Source organism: Oryctolagus cuniculus, chromosome 4, assembly GCF_051225735.1.
Source record: "Oryctolagus cuniculus isolate XC-2025 breed Fujian yellow rabbit chromosome 4, ASM5122573v1, whole genome shotgun sequence".
Classification (NCBI taxonomy): Eukaryota; Metazoa; Chordata; class Mammalia; order Lagomorpha; family Leporidae; genus Oryctolagus; species Oryctolagus cuniculus.
The window spans coordinates 167,245,508-167,263,829 of NC_142870.1; the positions used below are offsets into that span (position 1 = coordinate 167,245,508).

The 18,322-nt window shown below is 48.3% G+C and overlaps 1 protein-coding gene across 2 annotated transcripts in view; it reads left to right on the top strand.

The window, feature by feature from the left end:
- TGFBR2 (transforming growth factor beta receptor 2) overlaps window positions 1-18,322 on the top strand; it is an 87,703-nt gene that overhangs the window by 59,793 nt on the left and 9,588 nt on the right. For both annotated transcript variants that reach the window (XM_070071692.2, NM_001177748.1), the window contains 2 exon segments: window positions 6,968-7,767; window positions 9,273-9,414. In XM_070071692.2, the coding sequence (XP_069927793.1) occupies window positions 6,968-7,767; window positions 9,273-9,414 (942 nt within the window).

Below are 18,322 nucleotides of genomic sequence, written 5' to 3' on the forward strand. Positions count from 1 at the left end.
CGGAGGATTAGCCTAGTGAGCCGCGGCGCCGGCCTCAATTGTGTCTTGAGCCCCACTGTGTGCCAGGTCCTGGGATAGGCTCTAAGAAAAGGTTGTTGAACTCTTGCTCATGGAAGGTGGTTTCTTCCAAGACAGGAATAGACCCATATTTGCAGGGACACTTCTCAATGGTAGGTCTCAGTTAAGAACCCAGAGGAATTGTCCACACACTCAGAGTACCCATCAGATGCATTATCCAAGAATCACTGATATCCCTTAGTACACACTCAGGCCAGCTCCCAGTAAGGCAAACCAGCTTATCAAGTTGGAAGCTTAGGTAAAGTCAATGTTACTTGGCTGTCACCAATGTGAAGTTTAGAGACCCTGGTCCTGGGTTGAGGAGCTCTGTCCAGTCAAAGCTCTCCCCACCTGTCAGCTTTGCTATTGCAGAGCTGGTCTTGGGCAGTTACTTAAACTGTCTGATCTTTAGCTTTTTTACCTATAAAACAGGATTTAAGCCATAGCAGTTTCTACCTTAGCGGGATTATTTGTTGCCAATAAAATACGAAAACTGTGCAAGCCAGGTACACACTAATTGTTCTGGGGGATGCTAAAAGAAGTACTTCTGGTTTCTAAGTAAAGAAGTACTTCCTGTTGATCTCTAAGTAATGGAGAAGCATTTCCTGTGGGTGTCTAAGTAATGGAGATGCACACTTGGCCCTGCACCTCCCACTGGTGGTTTTCCTAGTAGCAGCCCCAAGGGTTAATACTGCGAGAGGGTGTGGGTGGCTCCTGTTTATATAAAACCACATCCGCAAGCTTCCTTCCAGGCAGGGCTGCTTTTGTTAGGGGTTTTTACTCCTCTTTGAAGTTCTGAGATTGACAGATGCTATTCAATAATCTCCCCCCACCCTCCCCAAGCACACAGGCACCAAGAGTTGTTACATGTAGGCTTTCAAAAAGAAATCACCAGAAATTTGAAGGGAAAGTAAAATTAGGTTTCTGACATTGAACCAGAGATTTCTAGAATTTTCTCCAGTCAGTACCACACCTGAACATCAGGGCATTTCTGTTGTTGTGTTTGCCTTAGTCTGAAAGGAATAGAAATGAGCCAGGAAGATACTCATATATGGCCAGGAATTATAAAATAAATATACCAGTGATAAATGAACAGTTCATTTGGCTGTTTTAAGGAGTTGGAGACACAGCTAAGTAAGTATGCTGTTAATGTTTAAAATTTTCTAATTTCATTTCCTCATATGTGAGAGATTATTCACATTGGAACAAAGAAGTGAAGTCTGTCCAGATTCTTATACTGTATTCCAAGTTATTAAAATAATAACTGTAGGACTGAGGTGTGCAAGAGTTTTCTCTCCAAGGCCAGAGAGCAAATACCCTGGGTTTTCTGGGCCAGATATGGATCTTTATTTCATGAACCTCTTTGGGTTTTTAAACAATGCTTCAAATTAAAAAAAAAAAATTCTTAGAGCACAGGGCTGTACACAGCCATGGGCTGTAATTTGCCACACCTTACTCTAGAATCTAAGAAATGAGAGTAATAGAATTCCACAACCATAACCTTCATTAAACTTCTACAATAAAAATGTGCTGATTACCACCAGGTACTGCTTCCTGCATCAGATGCAGGGTGCGTCACTATGATCCAAGTAGTCCCGGCCACTCACTGTATAGCGCTTACTTTGTCACCAGAGAAAATCAGATAAACAAATGATTGATAATTGCAAGGCATTTAATGTAGTTACAGACGTGGAAAATTGAACCAAATTAAACAAGCAAACCCATTCTATGAAGAATAGAGGTGGAGCTCCATGGAGGAAACACTGGGATCAGCTGTTGCCTCTGGGCAGTATTTTGTCTGTGCCCTTTTTGCCTTCCAAGTTCACTCTTTGCTGCACACTGGGGACAGTCCATGTGTCTCCACAAGAGCGTTCTTTTTTCTTTTGTGTTTGATTTTGTTTTTAATTTTATCTATTGAGTTTTATTCATTTGAGAGGCAGAGAAAGTCCCCGTGTATTGGTTCCCTTCCCAGATGACCAAAACATTGGGGAGTCTGCAGGGCTGAAGTTGGAGACCATGAACTTCAAGTAGTGCTCCAAGTGGGTGGCAGGGACCCAAGTACTTGAGCCACCATCTGCTGCTTCCCAGGACGCACATTAGCCAGAAGCCAGAATCGGGAGCAGAACGAGGGCTGGAACCCAAGGACCCTGGTGTCGGATGAGGTCACTGCTAAGTTGTAGGATTTGAGGGTTGGAAGAAGGCGAGGAGGCAGTTAAAGTAGAAAAGACTTAATTTTAGAGGGGACAGAGTAGGGATGGATAAAGAGAGGGGGAGCTGAGCCTGCCCAGACAGAGGGCAGGAGGTTTGAAGCCAAACTTAGCTCTGTGTGAGCAGCAGGCAGAGTCCCTTCCTAAGCTGCTTGGTGGGGGAGGTGCAGATAAAGTGGGTGGGCGACATGCAAAAGGTGCCTTGGTGGAGTTTACCGGGCATTGTCTTAGTTTGGAATGTCCCAGGTGCGGGGGCTTTCCCCAGCAGTAAACATTCCACTCACCTCTAGTTCTCTGTCCACACCCAGTGGCATGATGGGCTGGATCAGGCCTCCTGTGGCCTAGTAAGTTCTAACAGGCACTCCAACTGGCATCCTAACAAGTAGGCAAAAATGCCCCCTTCTGGGATTGCCTTGTCCCACGGACACTTCTGCCTCCAGACCTGCCTGTCTTATTCTAATCTAAGCCTCACAGTGTAAGATTTTGTGCTTTCAAGAGTTACTCACCCAATTCTACCCCTTTTCCTATTGTTTTTAAAAATATTAATGAATCATTTCCATAACGATAATGTTTGTCCCTTGGTTGCTAAGGTTTAGATGTTTTGTGATTACTTCTCAAGTCTCGGTGGCATCAAGTAGACTTGGGACTTCAGATTTTCATCCAGAATATGTAGTCCGTGGAAATCAACATTTCCACTTAGACTTGCCCTAAGCACAGGTGGTAAATCCTCTTGGACATTCCACAGGGAGAGGTGCTAGCTGTCTTTCTCACTGTGCTTGTTACGGTGGTGTCAAACCCACGTGGCTGACAAGGCCCCTTTGGAAGATGATGATAATCCCTACTCCTCTGGGACAACATTCTCACTCCCTTTCCTTTTGGCTCCAATACCCACTGAAGGTGGAAGTTGCCAACTGAATAATCCCAATCCTGTCTCTGACTTGAATCTGTTTCCGTGCCACCTACCCAACCTTTCCTGTCTGTTCCCCAGGACAGAGCAATGCTGGGAGAATTGTTCCCCTCAGGTAGATCCAATATTCTTTCTCCTTAACATAAACTCCTTCACCCATCATTGACTTTGCCCTCCTCAGAGACCACCAAAAAGGCAGCCCTTGTCCCGTGCCTTCTGTGTTCTGCTAAGCTTGTCCACACTCCACCATCATAGACTGCTTCACACCGTTAGCTCCCACCCCAGATTTCCACATATAAGGAGATGTCCAAAAGTTCATGGAAAGTGGGATTAAAAGGTAAGCTTATTTTGGTCAGAAAATTGAAAATGCATGCATATCAGGAATATCCAAAAAGTTAATGAAAATGCTTATTATGAAAAAAATGCATTGACCTCAATTGTTTTGCACCAGAATAAATTTAATCTTTAAAAATTATTTGAAAGGAAGAATTTATTTATTTATTTAAAGAGGGAGAGACAAAAATAGAGAGTGGGAGAGAGAGGCTCTTCCATCTGCTGGTTTACTTCCCAGTGAGTTGATTTCAAAATCCAGGGCTGCTGGGGCTGGCGCTGTGGCACAGTGGATTAAAGCCCCGGCCTGCAGTGCCAGCCTCCCATATGGGTGCCAGTTCAAGTCCCAGCTGCTCCTCTTCCAATCCAGCTCTCTGCCATGGCCTGGGAAAGTGGCGGAAGATGGCCCAAGTCCTTGGGCCCATAAACCCACATGGGAGACCCGGAATAAGCTCCTGGCTCCTGGCTTTGGATTGGCATTGCGGCCATTGAGGGAGTGAACCAGCGGATGGAAGATCTCTCTCTCTCTCTCTCTCTCTCTCTCTGCCTCTCCTTCTCACTCTATAACTCTGACTTTCAAATAAATAAATAAACCTTTAAAAAAAAATCCAGGGCTGGGACAGACTGAAGCCAGGATCCAGGAACTCCATCCAGGTCTCTGACATGGGAGTTCAGGACCCAAGCACTTGGGCTGTCCTCCACTCTCTTCCCATGTGCATTGGGAAGAAGTTGGATCCTAAGCAGAGCAGCTGAGACTTGAACCGGTGCTCCAATAAAGGATGCTAGCAAATACAAGAGGTGATTTAACCCACTATGTCACTATGCTGACCCCAAACTCATCTTTTCATTCCATTTGGCATGTACTGTCTGAAGGATCCTTGTAATGCTAACCATTTGTACACATGTCCCAACCCCTCTCCTGGGTACTCTTTGAGGGCAGTGCCATGTCCGTGGTAGACACTCAGAGATACGTTTAACGCATGAATCTGGCTTCTGAGTAGGAAGCCTGCTTTTTTTTAAATTTTTTTAAATTTTATTTATTTATTTATTTATTTTGACAGGCAGAGTGGACAGTGAGAGAGAGAGACAGAGAGAAAGGTCTTCCTTTGCCGTTGGTTTACCCTCCAATGGCTGCCACACTGCGCTGATCCAATGGCAGGAGCCAGGTACTTCTCCTGGTCTCCCATGGGGTGCAGGGCCCAAGCACTTGGGCCATCCTCCACTGCACTCCCTGGCCACAGCAGAGAGCTGGCCTGGAAGAGGGGCAACCGGGACAGAATCCGGCGCCCCGACCGGGACTAGAACCCGGTGTGCTGGCGCTGCAAGCGGAGGATTAGCCTAGTGAGCCACAGCGCCAGCTGGAAGCCTGCTTTTAATGACTACCATCAAGGACAGAGGGTTGACACATAAAGTAATAGAAGTCTGGCATTCTTTCTCAGTGGAAACAGCCCAGCAAAGCTCTCATCGAAGTGCAACTGCTTTTCACTGTCTCTTGTCCACTGAATGTTTCTTCCAAAGAGGAAATTTGTTTAACCCAAGCCGATCAAAGCTAGCACATGAACCAAAGTGTAATGACCAAGACACTACAGTCAGATAGCTGATGTTAAACACTATGGCATAGCAGGTTAAACCTCCACCTGCGGCACCAGCATCCCAAATGGGTGCATTTGTCTCCCAGCTGTTCCACTTCCAATCCAGCTCTCTGTTAATAGCCTTGGAAAGCATCGGAGGATGGCCCAAGTGCTTGAGTCCCTGCACCCATGTGGGAGACCTAGAAGAAGCTCCTGGCTCCTGGCTCTGGCCATTGCTTCCATTTGGGGAATGAGTCAGCAGATGGAAGACCTCTCTCTCTTTCTCTCTCCCTCTCTCTCTGTAACTCTGATAGACAAATAAATTAATAAATCTTTAAAACAATAGAGACTTTTCTGCATCAGCTCACAGAACACGTGAGTGTCTGAGTCAGACAATCCCTGCATGCTATGTTTAACTTTTCTCACTTCTGTAGCAATATTCCCATTGTTGCTACTAAATATTCTTTTTGTATGAATATACAGATTGCATACGCATTGGAAAGTGGAATACTGGTTGGAAATAAGGTAGCCTACTTCCAAAGCCACCCTTTCCAGTGTCCTCTCCACACGGTACATGACCCCAGTGCTGATATTTCAGGATACCCTGACCAGAGCAGAGCAGGCTTCCAAACAGGAGCTTGGAAAAGAGCAGACTGTGGCAGAACTGTGGAAGTCTCTTTCTTTTTCTTTGTTGGAAAAATTTATTTTATGTGTTGAAAAGCAGAGTTACAGAGGCAGGGGCAGATCTTCCATCCACTGGTTCACTCACCAAATGGCTGCAACGACCAAGTCTGTGCCAAGTCGAAGCCAGGAGCCAGGAGCTTCTTCCAGGTCTCCCACATGGGTGCAGGGGCCCAAGGACTTCTACTGCTTTCCCCAGGCACATTAGCAGGGAGCTGGATTGGAATTGGAGCAGCTGGGGCTGGAACCGGTGCTCATTTGGTGGTGGCTTTACCCCCTATGCCGCAATGCTGGCCCGGAATTATATAGTTCTATTTATTTATTTGCAAGTCGAGAGAGAGAGAGATCTTCCATTTGTTGTTTCACTCCCCATGTGGCCACAACACCCTGGGCTGGGCCAAGCTGAAGCCAGGAGCCAGGAGCTTTATCTAAGTCTACCACGTAGGTGCAGGAGCCCAAGCACTTGAACCATGTTCCACTTCTTTCCCAGGCATATTAACAGGGAGCTGGATGAGAAGTGGGGCAGCCAGGACTTGAACTGGTGCCTATAGGGGGTGCTGTTGTTGCAGGCAGTGGCTTAACCAGTTACTCCACAATGCTCACCCCGGTCTCTGCTTTTAAGATACTGTGTATGCATGCTTTCTGCAGGCAGGAGCTGTGTCATTCTTCCTGTGTTACCAGTACCCCTGCAATGCCTTGAGCTTAGTTATCTGCTGCTCGGTAAATCCTTTATCAGCAGTACTGAGGAGCTGCTCTGTGCTGAACAGAGTAATCAGAAAGACCAGTGCCTGCAAGTGAGCAGTTCCCAGGCTGCTGGGGTGGGCAGTGGAGAGAAAGATAGACACAGAGCCAGAAAACGGAGTCCTGGTTGTAAGTCATAATCAGTTAGTACCTAGGAAATTCTGTATTGTTATTGCTGCATGGGGTGATGTGAGGATGTGTAAAATCTGATGTTTTTCCAAGTTTCCCCTGGCTTCCCTTAGGAGAGTGACATATAAGCTGAAGTTTAGAGAAAGAGTAGGCGACCTGAATAGATGGCCAGAGGCAAGGAAAACTAGACAAGTGTATACTAGCACAGGCTGCAGTATCCACGGGGACTATGCACCTGCCAAGATCCGTACGTGCTTGAGGCATGGACTCGCTCCTGACAGTGCGTGACACCAGGTCCCTAACCGAAGCCAACTCCTTCTCTCCCTGGTCTTGTTTCCTATCAGAATACACCACCAGCAGTCCGGATCTGCTGCTAGTCATATTTCAAGTGACCGGCGTCAGCCTCCTGCCACCGCTGGGAATTGCCATCGCCGTCATCGTCACCTTCTACTGCTACCGCGTTCACCGGCAGCAGAAGCTGAGTCCCTCCTGGGAGACCAGCAAGCCGCGGAAGCTCATGGAGTTCAGCGAGCACTGCGCCATCATTCTGGAAGACGACCGCTCCGACATCAGCTCCACGTGCGCCAACAACATCAACCACAACACGGAGCTGCTGCCCATCGAGCTGGACACCCTGGTGGGCAAAGGTCGATTCGCCGAGGTCTACAAGGCCAAGCTGAGGCAGAACACATCCGAGCAGTTCGAGACCGTGGCCGTCAAGATCTTCCCCTACGAGGAGTACGCCTCTTGGAAGACGGAGAAAGACATCTTCTCGGACATCAACCTGAAGCACGAGAACATCCTGCAGTTCCTGACGGCCGAGGAGCGCAAGACTGAGCTCGGGAAGCAGTACTGGCTGATCACCGCCTTCCATGCCAAGGGCAACCTGCAGGAGTATCTCACACGCCACGTCATCAGCTGGGAGGACCTGCGCAAGCTGGGCAGCTCCCTGGCCCGGGGCATTGCCCACCTCCACAGCGACCACACCCCCTGTGGGAGGCCCAAGATGCCCATCGTGCATAGAGACCTCAAGAGCTCCAACATCCTGGTGAAGAACGACCTGACCTGCTGCCTGTGTGACTTTGGGCTGTCCCTGCGCCTGGACCCTACGCTGTCTGTGGATGACCTGGCTAACAGTGGGCAGGTGAGTTAGAGCTGGTGCCCGCCTCATTCTTCCCCTTGATCCGTATCTCACGCCTCTTGTCTGGACATTGTCTACACAATCTCCTGCCTGCCTGTCTTTGCTGATGGACAACATTGCTCCTCCTGTTTTCAGTCATTCCCAACCCAGATCATTCTTCTCCTTGAGCCCATCTTTGGTTCTTTTCCATTTGCAAATGGCTGTGTTTTTTGTTGTTGTTGTTGTTGTTGTTTTTTTGGTTCAGGTACTGTTAGCACTTTCTCTTAGGGTTGTATTGGGTCCTTTTTACTCTATCAACTGATACATTGGTGTCCCTTTTCACCATTGTTGAAGACCGTCTCTCTGAAGCCCAAGTCTGGGTCCACGTGGTCTCCTAAGACGTCTAGCACAGTGCCTTCAGCAGTGACAGCTGAGTGAGTGAACAACCCCACTTTTGAGGCACTCTTAGAGATGAGTGACTAACGAGCTATTGGAAGGTTTATGCATTTCCAAGACTTCTGCTGCTCTGCTGGGCCCTGTGTGTGTTCACACGGGGGCGCCCAGCGAGGACACTGCTATCTCCTGGAGCCAGGTGGCAGAAGGTACTCCTCACTCAGCCTCTGTGTCCATGGCAGCACATGCAGTGTTGGGGTAAACATGTTCAGACATGGATGGATTCATGTGCCAGGGTTATGACTCATGCAATGACCTAGTGAAAAGAAAAATGTCTTCTAATACATGCCAATAGGAAACGTTCTTCGGAGAGATCAGATCAACTCGCTTAACCTTCCTGAGAGCCCTGGAAAGATGGGGCTTTATTGTTAAATTGTCCATGAGTGTCAAACGTTTCAATGATCGGTTACCTAGACATATTTTTTTCCATTTTCCTCTGCATTCTGTATTTGTTTATTGTCACCTGTGGTGATGAGGCAGCCCATAGACTGAAAACTACATGGCACACCTCTCCAAACTATACGATGACCCAGATTTTTTTTTTTTTTACTGTGGGAATACTTTCATACACTTTAATTTAGTAGAGATTTCATGAAATAATACTGCATCTTTGGCATGCTGGTAGGTGCTGTGAGGCAAAGATTAGTATGCAGTCCTTAACTGATCAAAACTGGTGACAGTTACCAACATTTATGTCTTGGAGTTTCCAGAAGGAAAAAAAAATATTTAATTTGGAAAAGTAAAAATAAACATCTAAAATATCGCAGTTGTCTTCCAGGTTATCGGCAAGGATGTTACCGAATAATGTGATGACATATATCACAGGCTAGATAAGGCAGCTCTGAGGGTTGGCACTTCCTTATTTTGGCATGCTTTGTTTATAGCTTTAAGGAGCTTTCAAGGAGAGAATGTCTATATTTAAAAATAACCATGTGTGTTGTATGCTCTTTGGGTAGGTCTCATGATTCGAAACAGCATGGTGATTTCTGTAAAGATCACCTGCATGTACAGGGCCGAGTGTCAGTTCTGAAGATGCAGCTGCCGATACATGGCCTCAATGTCTGTCTTTGCTGTAGGTGGGGACTGCAAGATACATGGCGCCGGAAGTCCTGGAATCCAGGATGAATCTGGAGAACGTGGAGTCCTTCAAGCAGACTGATGTCTACTCCATGGCGCTGGTGCTCTGGGAAATGACGTCCCGCTGCAATGCGGTGGGGGGTACGTACGGGCCACCGTCATGGTGCAGTGGTCACCCTGCTTTGCTACAGCATGGTTCCAGGGGTTGCAGAGGAATTCAGCCATTCCAGAACTAACTACAATTACGCCAAATGGCCAAAGTTTCTGAAATCAAAAGCCACGCTTAGAATGTCAGTCTCTGTGTCTCCTTCCCTGAAGCTCTGTGCCATTACTTTTCTCTTAACACATCTCTCCACAGATAATTTAATATCTAGCAAGAGGTGATCACGAAGAGTAGGTATAAGAGTGATTCCTCCGGCGCTGTGGCTCACTAGGCTAATCCTCTGCCTTGCGGTGCCAGCACACCGGGTTCTAGTCCCGGTCGGGGCGCCGGATTCTGTCCCGGTTGCCCCTCTTCCAGGCCAGCTCTCTGCTGTGGCCAGGGAGTGCAGTGGAGGATGCCCAAGTCCTTGGGCCCTGCACCCCATGGGAGATCAGGAGAAGCACCTGGCTCCTGCCTTCAGATCAGCGCGGTGCGCCGGCCACAGCACGCAGGCTGCAGCAGCCATTGGAGGGTGAACCAACGGCAAAAGGAAGACCTTTCTCTCTGTCTCTCTCTCACTGTCTACTCTGCCTGTCAAAAAAAAAAAAAAAAAAAAAAAAAAGTGATTCCTACTTTAGCAAATGAATATTCCAATGAGCATCTGATTTTTTTTTCTTTTTGAGTTTTCCAGAATTTCAGAGCCTGGGAAAATATTTGACTCAAAATTTACTTTTACTGACATGACTTCCTTTTTGCAGACAAAACAAGCAGAATGGTTTGACATACTTGTGTAGGTACTGAAAGATCTGGTACAGAGAGGACATTGAGGGATGCCACTCAGTGGATAATGGATAATACTCCAAGACTGAGTAGTAGACTGACTTTTCCTTTCTTTTCTTTTAATCCCAATGATCAAGCAGGCTGGCTGTTACCCCCAAGTTCAGCCACCTCTTCTCCCTGTCACCCTTACAGATGTTGCTCCCTAAACGCGATCATGACTTCCCCAAATTCTCTCCTGTGTGTTTTCTCTGGAAACTGCCCTTCGAGTCCTTTTCCCTGTCAGAAGCTATTACTGCTGCTGGCCGTGAACATATAGCCATGGTTGGGCGACATCTGGGGTGTAGGTTCAAGGACAGTGTGGGATTACCCACCCCGATCTGCAGAAGAATGGCCGAGCACTGTCTTGGCTGACTGCCTGGTGAAGCCAAGCTCACCTTGATTCTGCTTGAACTTTGAATTACTTTTAACCATTCTCAATACTTAGTCATATTCATAGGGTACAATGCAGTTCCAACACATATACACAGTGTTAACCACTCCAACCAGGCAACCTGCCTTCCCATTTCCTTAACTTTTTGAATTTAGAGACTAGCAGCTCCCTTTTCCTAGCTGTTCATACAGTGGATAATGCACTAGAATCTGTTACTTCTGACTGTGTCCCTCAAGCCTCCTCACTCCATCCACTTTTCAGCCTATGGCTTTCACTGTTCTGAGTTCAGATCAATTATGTTTTTTAACTTCTGCATACAAATGAGAATATGTATTATTTGTCTTTCAGTATCGAGTTTATTTCAGTGAGCCGTATTCACAATAGCCAAGGTAGGGGATCAACCTGGGTGTCCACTGGTTAAAGAAAAATGTGGTATATGTACATAAGGACTGTTATTCACCCAATTCTACTTGACTTTTGGTTCTGTAATAATTGTAGGCTTACAGAATTGTTGCAGAAACAGCACAGAGTTTCCATGTACGAAGATATTTCCAAAAAGTTCATGGAAAACTGAAATTAAAAGATGTTCATTTTGGTGCCGAATTTTTTAGAAATGCCTGAATGGATTTTCCATAGCACACATTTTTCTATAAACTACTTGAAGAGTTCTTGTACTCAACCCAGCTTCCCTTAGCTTCCCTCAATGTCCTCTCTGTACCAGATCTTTCAGTACCTACACAAGTATGTCAAACCATTCTGCTTGTTTTGCCTGCAAAAAGGAAGTCATGTCAGTAAAAGTAAATTTTGAGTCAAATCTTTTCCCAGGCTCTGAAATTCTGGAAAACTTCAAAAAGAAAAAAAAGTCAGATGCTCATTGGAATATTCATTTGCTAAAGTAGGAATCACTCTTATACCTACTCTTCGTGATCACCACTTGCTAGATATTAAATTATCTGTGGAGAGATGTGTCAAGAGAAAAGTAATGGCACAGAGCTTCAGGGAAGGAGACACAGAGACTGACATTCTAAACGTGGCTGTAGTGTTAGCATCTAACCTAACCTGTGGTACAGCTATCAAAACTAGGTGAGCCTTAGGTGTGCAATGCTCTTCACCAGTCGCTAGACCATTTTTGAACTTCCACATCCTTTTGTTCTGCATCCCAGAACCCTGCCCTGCCTGTGCCACCATCTCCATTTGGTAGCACCTCAGCCTTGCCTCTTACACAGACTTGTTGCCAGAGAGGAGTTTAGACCAGCGTCTCTCACCTCGGGCTTCTCTGAGACTTTCCTGTTGATTAGATTGAGATCACGTGTTTTACACATCACAGAAATGAGTGGCGCCTCCGATTAGGGAGCCCCGATGATGGTGATGCTAAATTCGGTGATTTCATCAAGATTGTGTCTGCCAGGTCTCTCTCCTGCAGAGACACTGTTTTTCCATGTGTAATTAATACATACCTTGTGGGAGGACACTTTGACCTGCTGCTAATGACATGAACACCTGCTAGACCTTTTCATGACTTCACCCGCTAACTTGAGGGTCCATCAGTAGTACTAGCCTACAGCGGTTATTACTGTAACATTTGCATGATGGAGACTTCTTATTTTTTGAATTCCTTCTATATTTATTCTACTCTAAGGGAGTTCTGTCCTGTCTCTCACCACCTGTTCTTATTTATTCATTAATTATGTATTTTTGTCAGGATAGAATTGTGACTCTGTAGTTTTTAGTTAGTTAATTTGATTTGTTTGAAAGGCAGAGAGAAGGAGATAAACAGGCAGACAGAGACCTCTCATCTGTTGGTTCATTCTCCAAACAGCTGGGGCTGTTTAGATCAGCTGGGGCTGGGCCAGGCAGAAGCCAGGAGATGGGAACTCAGTGTGGGTCTCCCACATGGGCAGCGAGGGCCCAAGTACCAAAGCCACCATCTGCTGCTTCCAAGGGTGGGAGTCAGCAGGAAGCTGGAAGTGGCCGTGGAGCTGGGACTCAAGTCCAGGCTGTCCGCTATGGGCGCTGGGCATCTCAAGCAGTGTCTTCATCATTGCACCAAATGCCAGCCGAAGCTCTTTATTTTATCGGATCGTTTCCAATATTGCCATTATGTGTTATGTTGCTCAGATTGCCATAGGTTTGGTCACTGGGCCAGACTCCCAACATTTTAGCCAAATGGACTTGGTTGGCACCGGTGCGGGCTTTGATTGTCCCTGCCTGTCTGAACATATTTAGCCGTTGTGTAGGGCGGGGCTGGGTCACCTCCCATCCTGTACCTTGCTGAACCGCCCTGTGTATTCCTGGGCCCCTTCTTTGCAGACGGCTCTTCCATCTGCCTGACGCTGTCATTTTCTGGTTTCCTGCCTAAGATTTCGTCCCCCACAAGACTTCCAAAAGTAACTTTGTTTTCCCTCGCACAGTGAAATTTGTTTAACCAGGTTTCAGCCACTGAGGATAATTTTCTGCCTGGAAGCTTTGACAGTTCTAAAATGAATCTTCAGAATGGTACGAGTTGTGTCAGAGACGGTGCCGCGGTCCCTGTCAGAATAAATTTACCCAGATCTCAATGTCTTCCGATCCTTCCACTTTACTCTGCAAACGTGAGCTGGAGGTGGCGTCTCTGCCTCCCCTCTCCGCAGTGCCCCCGGCTTATTAAGGCCCAGCGCCAGCTCCCTGATGCCACTGTTATCAGGGACGGAGGCCCCTTCCTGTTGATATTTGCTGAGTGGGGAAGAATTGAGGCTAATGGGGAAGAAGTGGGCTCATCCACTTTTCCGAGGTCTAAAAACAGAGGCAGGATAAACAAGTTTTCCTACGGAAGGAACAGGAGCGGGACGGTTCAGCCGGTCTCAGAAAACCTTTCTTAACCTTTTGGAGAACAGGAGGCTTTGAGCGGGGAGGGGAGGGGAGGGGGGACCGGAAAGAGGCCATCCCAGTTTGCTTTTTTTGTTTGATCTCAAGCCCACAGCGCTGTTTCTCCCATCTCCGCTGTGGCTGCACAAGACAAGATTATTTATCCGCCCTCGCTTGCGTCCTGCTGCACAGCACTTGATGAAGTGCAGGAATGCACGTAGGAAGCCCCGTGCCGATCGCCGCCTCTGCTTTTTTTTTTTTTTTTTTTTTTTTTTTTTTGACAGGCAGAGTGGACAGTGAGAGAGAGACAGAGAGAAAGGTCTTCCTTTGCCGTTGGTTCACCCTCCAATGGCCGCCGCGGCTGGCGCACCGCGCTGATCCTGGTCTCCCATGGGGTGCAGGGCCCAAGTACTTGGGCCATCCGCTACTGCACTCCCTGGCCATAGCAGAGGGCTGGCCTGGAAGAGGGGCAACCAAGACAGAATCCGGCACCCCAACCGGGACTAGATCCCGGTGTGCCGGCGCCGCAAGGTGGAGGATTAGCCTAGTGAGCCGCGGCGCCGGTCAGCCTCCTCTGCTCTTTACAAAACGCTTTTGTTGGCATCTCTTGGGCATGTCATAAGAATTGTAAAGACAAGGTATTTTAGCTCAACTCCGTGGCAGTTTTCTTTTCGATGGAGCGTCCAGAAGGCCCAAGACAGCCGCACTGCCTCCCGGGGTGCCTCTATGTGTTGTCCATTCGCTGGCCACCGTAGAAACCTGTGAGTGATGGTGTAGACCTCAGGCAGCTTGTAGTTTATTGGAAACAGACACCTATTTGTTTCTCCTTTGATCGTGGTTATAAGTTGACATGTGCAGCTAGATTTCTTACCTTAGAAATAAAATAACAATGGGACTTGGGCGCAGCAACTAAGAATCTGCTTGAGATGCCCGAATCCCCTATATCTGAGTGCCTGGGTTCAAGTCCCAGGTCTGCTCCTGATTCCAGCTTCCTGCCGCAGTGCAGCTGGGAGGCAGCCATGGTGGTTCTAGTACCTGGGGTCCCTGACACCCACAGGGGAGACCTGGATTCAGTTCTGAGCCCTTGACTTTGGCCTGGCCCAGCCCCAGCTGTTGTAGGCTTTTGAGGAGTGAACCTGCATATAAAGTCTATCTCTTTCTCTCTCTGATTCTCTGCCCTTAAAATAAATATTTTCTTCTAAAAATTAAACATCAGATAATGATGTTATCTTCTGAGTGATGTTCAACCGTAAGATGTAAGGAAAAGGGGGAGATGTCAGAGGTAGCTTGCCTTGAGCCTTGCTTCTTCTCTGTAACCTGAAACAAACACACACATTACATTTTTTCACTGGCAGTCTCATCTCTAAACAGGAAATGTGGAATATGCTTCCCTTAGTTTGATGGATTGGGGAGCAATAGTTCATTTTCCACCCAAGGTCAACTAATACGCCGTCGGCTTATTCCCAGCAACAGAGCGCCTGATTGAATGAAGTAGCATGGGGGATCTCACAGGACAACGTGACCCCCTCCCCTGCCTCTAACACCCCCCCCCTTTTTTTTTTTGACAGGCAGAGTGGACAGAGAGAGAGAGAGAGACAGAGAGACAGAGAGAAAGGTCTTCCTTTTGCCATTGGTTCACCCTCCAATGGCCGGCGCACCGCACTGATCCAAAGCCCGGAGCCAGGTGCTTCTCCTGGTCTCCCATGGGGTACAGGGCCCAAGCACTTGGGCCATCCTCCACTGCACTCCCTGGCCACAGCAGAGAGCTGGCCTGGAAGAGGGGCAACCAGGACAGAATCCTGCGCCCCGATCGGGACTAGAACCCGGTGTGCCGGCGCTGCAAGGCGGAGGATTAGCCTAGTGAGCCGCAGCGCCAGCCTGACACTCCTTCTGTGCAGCGGCTGGAGCCCAAGCGCCAAAGCCCAGCCTTGCTGGCTTCTGCGGGCTCATCCGCTCGCTGCACTTGTCACTGTGACTGGCTCTGGGTCTCACCTCCAGGTCTGCTCATGCTGGTTCCCGGGATTGCAACACTGGGGAAGCCTCATGGGCAGTGGGGCTAGCACGCATCTGAAGCCAGCCAGTACAGTTTTATTCAGCACAGAATCCTACTACGGAGAGCTTAATGGAGGGTTTGGGCCCGGGAAGAGAGTGGTCACACAAGAAAGGCTTCCTGTTGGAAGCACGATTGATCCAGATGCAGACAGGCACAGAGATGTAAGGACGAGGGCTGGTTGATGAATCAGTGCATTTAACCTACCAAGAACACTTCGAAGTTTGTACCATTAGTATTAGTCCTGTTTCACAGATGAGACCCGTGAGGTTTCAGTGGAGCCAAGAATCAAAGCCCTGTCATCTGACGATAGCCCACAGGCTCTGACCTCCTTGGTGCAGTGCTGGCCTGACCATTAAAGAATGCATTTAATAAATAGTAACTATGATTAGCAGTGTTATCATGGATGGAGCAGTCAGAGCTACTTTCTGCCTACTGGCCGGTGATGCCAAGCCTTTTAAAAAATATTATCTATCTATCTATCTATCTATCTATCTATCTATCTATCCATCCATCCATCCATGCATCCATCCATCTATCTGAAAAGGCCAACAGCTAGGGCTTGGCCAGGTTGAAGCCCAGAGCTTGGCACTTCTTCTAGGTTCCCTACTTTGGTAGCAGAAGCCCAAGCACTTGAGCCATCTTCTGCTGCTCTCCCAGGCACATCACCAGGGAGATGGAGGTGATGGATCTGAGTAAGAGCAGCCAGGATTCAAACCCATGCTTCCGGCCAGCGCAGCGGCTCACTAGGCTAATCCTCCGCCTTGCGGCGCCGGCACACCACGTTCTAGTCCCGGTCGGGGCGCCGGATTCTGTCCCGGTTGCCCCTCTTCCAGGCCAGCTCTCTGCTGTGGCCAGGGAGTGCAGTGGAGGATGGCCCAAGTGCTTGGGCCCTGCACCCCATGGGAGACCAGGAGAAGCACCTGACTCCTGCCATCGGATCAGCGCGGTGTGCCAGCTGCAGCGCGCCGGCCATGGCGGCCATTGGAGGGTGAACCAACAGCAAAAGGAAGACCTTTCTCTCTGTCTCTCTCTCTCACTGTCCACTCTGCCTGTCAAAAAATAAAAAAATAAAAAATAAAAATAATGAAAATAAAAAAACCAAACCCATGCTTCCTTTATGGGATGCTGCTGTTGCGGGTGGTGGCCTGACCCACTGTTCCACAATGCCAGCCCCTATCAAGAGCCTGTTTAGGAGTTCCTGGGGAGACAGGCACATATGTGGGACATATCAGTGATGGCCTCACTTGCAGATGTCTCCATCAGTTGCTTTTCTCGTCCCCTCTGGGAGAATCTCTGTTAACAAAATCCCAAGGCTGCTCATTGCTGTCGCGTGTCACAGAATCAGCGCCTTAAAATCGGAGATAACTTCTGTATCCCAACATCTCCAAAGAGGCATCCATTCATTCATTCACTCAAGGAGCGCGTGTGTGTGCCTGCTGTGTGGCTCAGGTTGTTCTGAATGGAAACAGTGGAGCAGGCAAAGCCCTCTGTTTCCCCAGGGTCAGGGAATCCCAGCCAGAGCTGAGACTATGAAGAAGTAAATAGGTTGTGTGCTGTCGGGTGTGGACTGCAATGGATGTGATGATTTAGAAAGAAAAGGGAGAGTCACAGATAGGTGAGGAGAGAGGGTGTTATTTCAGATGGTTTGCTCAGCCATTGGCATACAAAAGGAGAACCAAGCAAGCAAGCCCGGCAGTGCTGGTTGAAGGGGGAACAGGTCAGAAGGAGATCCCTGGCGTCCCTGGCGTGGTACTTGTTCTGTAGAGGAGAAAAGTTGTGAAATCATTCAGTGGGGACAGACACGGCGTCCAGCCTCCTTTCACAAAGAAGTCTCTGTCCCGGCTTTGGTTTGTTTGGTGTTCAGCTAGTGTTTGTGGAGCATGTGGGCGGAGGATGGAAGCGGTTGCTCTCGGGGCCCCTTTGGCACACACAGCAGGCACGGTCTTCACGTCATCGCCAGCCAGAAGTGGCCCACAAACAAACCCATTTCCAAACCCCCAGAGTCGAGAGAGTCACGTGAAACTGATGCATAGCAGCCAGCTGAGCAAGAAATGTTTTTACATTTCCAATTGTTTTATCTCATTGTAGCCTTTCTTTTGTTAGGAATAGTATTTATTGATTTATTTATTTGAGAGGCAGCTAGAGAGAGCTCCCATTTGCTAGTTCCCTCCCCAGACTCTTGCAACAGCCGGGGGCAGAATCAGGAGCCAGGGACTCAATCCAGGCCCCCCATGTGGGTGGCAGGAGCCCAATTACTTGAGCTATCACCAGCACCCTCTAGGGCCTGCAGTAGCAGGAAGCTGGAATCAGGAACCAGAGCCGGGAGTTGAACCCTGTACTTCATCGTGGGTCATGGACTTCCTCACTAAGCTAAACACCTGTGTGCCCTAACAGTTTAGTGGGGAGTAACACAACTCCCAGTATGGCTCCTTAGAGTGTTGTCTGGTGGCTGTAGTCTTGTAAGGACAAGAATAGCAAAAGAACCCAAAGGAGTAGGGGAGGAAAGAACAAGAACGAAAAGGAATGAGGAAGCAAGCGAGCCTGGGAGAGGAGGCTGGTCCTGACTTTCCAGGGCCCGCAGTTTGGAACGCGGCTATGGAAACCCAGGGGGTACTGCTTTGGGGAAGCTGCCAGCAGCTTTGCCGTCCTGCTAAGTGGGAGCTGCACTGCAAAGCCAGCTGTGTCCCAGCTGCTCCCCTGCGGAGGAGAAGGGGTGGCATTGCTGGTCTAGGGTCTGCCCTCCCTCCGAGTACCGCAGGACTGGGAAGAGAGGGGCAGGCATTGTTCTTTCCTGAGGGAA